Raw genomic sequence first — 2910 nt, 5'->3', positions numbered from 1 at the left:
AGGCAAAATCTACTGAGTAAATTGGGAACATGGGGACCTTAGGAGAGGATAGGAGGGGACTGGAAAGGTAGGTATGGGAGCATAGAAAAATATATAGCTCAATAAAAACAATAAAAAAAATATGTTTTTGAACCCAGTTAGGAATTCTACTCTGATGAGGATGAAACTGTATTGTACTTTATATCTGTATGGGACATGTTAGGTTTGAAATACAAGAACTTTGTATGTTCTGTTCTCAAATAGTGACTCATGATACATCATTCTTCTGAATCACATGGCCATTAGCCAGAAATAAATTAAAAAAAAAAAACATAGATAGTCCCTGAGCTGAGAAGCATTGCCTGAGAATGGTAGGCCACACCTCTGCCCTTATTCTTGATGCATATTTTTCTCTCTATGCAGTAGTTCTTTTTGAGGGTATTTAGCATCTCTTGTTTATGGCAGAATTCTAATACTTAAATATTTTATAGCTATTAGTTTTTAAATATATCATGGATAGTTCAAACATGTATTTTCTCATAATAATTGCATATTTAAGGCATAAATAAATAGTTGGTAACAAAATGCATAGTTTTATCCTATTCAGTGCCAATGAATATGTAAAAAGCTGGATGTGATTTTGTGCCTATACCAAGAAAATTAAAAATTACATATACATAAAGCTTGCAAGCAGATCCAAGTATTAAAATGAAACATTCATATTTACACAGGTTTTACACTAACATACACACATATCACATAGGATATATGTGCATATATGAGTTGGTAAACATATATGGTAACTTTCTATAGTAAGAAAATCAGTTGTGAAGATATGTCTATCAAGGAAAAGTTACCTAATTCTAAATTCTTTCTATAGGATATGGTAAACTGATATAGCATTGACACCCCCATGTTCTGAGTTTTAAGCAGATCACAAAGTTTGCAATATTTTGCACCTGTAATCAGACAGATGATGCTTCAGATGCTGTATAAACAGGTTCAAAAGCTCATGCAGGGTAAATCTGTTGCCAGGACTCTACACAGAATAAGAGATTGGACAGATAAACCCTTACTTAAGGATGTCTAGGCTTGTTTCTTTGTTTCTTTTTGTTGAATATTTTTACTAATTATTTGAAAATTTTAAGCAATATGTTTTGATCACTGTCCTACCATATCTTTATCCAGATCATCCTCCCTACTTCTTATTAACACAACCTGGTATCCTCATTGAAAAACAAAACAAAGTATGGAATTCCAATTGTGTTGCCTATATAGTTTTAGGTTTGTGGCCATTCATTGGAACATGTTAGACATACTGGGACCACAGTCTTAAGGAAAATTAGCTCTTCCACTCCCAGCAGTTATCCATAACCAATACCTCTTGAGGCAGTGATGGAACTTGGTACCACCTGTACTCTTCAGGCTGTGGTTTGTCTTGTTGAGCTTGTGCAGGTGTTGTGCCTGATGTCACATTTGCTGAGTCCATGTGTGCAGCTGTCCTATTGTGTCTAGAAACCACTATAGTCCTCCACCACTGGCTCTTATGTTTCTCCACCTGTTCTTATGCAATGCTTTTCAGGGAGAGGCAGGCATGATAGGAGGAGAAACCTTTCAAGGCATAGAGACAAAACACGGTGTTGATATATATATATAAAGGAAGAAAGAGAATAATGAAACAAAATCGTTTTAATAGGTTGGGAGACAGGAGTTTATGAAAAAGGAGGGAATATAGAAAGAGATAAGGCCAAAGACAGAGTAATTTGAGAAACCTCTACTGCAGAAGATCCCTAAAATGTAAGCATATACAAATAAGCTTATTTTCTTTACACAACTTTTTCCAGGCATTAATTCCAAGAGAAATCAGAAAAAAGAAACAATGTTTTTATCTGAAATGGGACACAAAATAAAAAAGGAAATAACTGGATTACAGGAATTGAGAAGTTGTCCTTGAAAGAGATGAGAAAATGCAGAACATTTTGAGAAGGATAAAAATGTTCATGAGAATTTCTTTTCATACAACTTCTTTAGAGCAAGTTTGACATCTTTATTTCTCAGGCTGTAGATCACAGGGTTCATCATGGGAACAATAATCGTATAAAAGACAGAGGACACTTTCCCTTGGTCCATGGAGCTGACTGATGATGGCTGCAGGTACATGAATGCAAGGGAACCAAAGAAGACAGCGACAGCTGATATGTGTGAGCTGCAGGTGTTGAAGGCTTTGGACCTGCCTTCAGTTGATTTAATACGAAGAATGCTAACAATGATGAAGATGTAAGAGGTCAGGATAATCAGAGTTGGGACAAAGATGTTAAAAACACTGAAACACAGAGCAACTACTTCATTAATAAAAGTGTCAGAACAGGAGAGCTCCAAGAGTGGATAAAGATCACAGAAGTAATGGTTTATTACATCAGCTTCACAGAAATGTACTCTTAGCATGCAGACTGTGTGAGTTGTGGCACCAATAAAACCCATACTATAGACCCCAAATATCATCCAAGAACAGACTTGATAGGACATTGTAACATTGTAAAGCAGTGGGTTACAGATGGCAACATAGCGGTCATATGCCATTGCAGCCAACATGTGACACTCTGCAATACCAAACACAAGGAAGGAGTAGAATTGAGCCATGCATTCAGGGTAGGAGATGATGTTCTTCACTGTTACAAAGTTCACTAGCATTTTGGGGGTAATAACAGTGGAATAACACAGGTCAATTAAGGACAGACTGCAGAGGAAAAAGTACATGGGAGTGTGCAAGTGAGAACTGAATTGTATGAGGGTGATCCTGCCCAGATTTCCCACCACTGTGACCACATAGATTCCTAGAAAGAGGAGGAAGAGGGGCAGCTGGAGCTCTGATTTATCTGTTAACCCAGCAAGAATGAAGTCAGTCACTCTGGAAAGATTTGCTTGTAACAT

The 2910-nt window shown here is 36.8% G+C and overlaps 1 protein-coding gene across 1 annotated transcript; it reads right to left on the bottom strand.

Moving 5' to 3' along the window:
* Positions 1–1977: 1977 nt before the first annotated feature.
* LOC130872988 (olfactory receptor 150-like) lies at positions 1978–2910 on the bottom strand. The gene has a single exon (XM_057767462.1). It carries the CDS (start codon positions 2908–2910, stop codon positions 1978–1980), a length of 933 nt encoding a protein of 310 aa, XP_057623445.1.

Source organism: Chionomys nivalis, chromosome 4 (assembly GCF_950005125.1).
Source record: "Chionomys nivalis chromosome 4, mChiNiv1.1, whole genome shotgun sequence".
Taxonomy (NCBI): domain Eukaryota; kingdom Metazoa; phylum Chordata; class Mammalia; order Rodentia; family Cricetidae; genus Chionomys; species Chionomys nivalis.
This window is presented reverse-complemented; position numbering and strand designations above follow the sequence as displayed.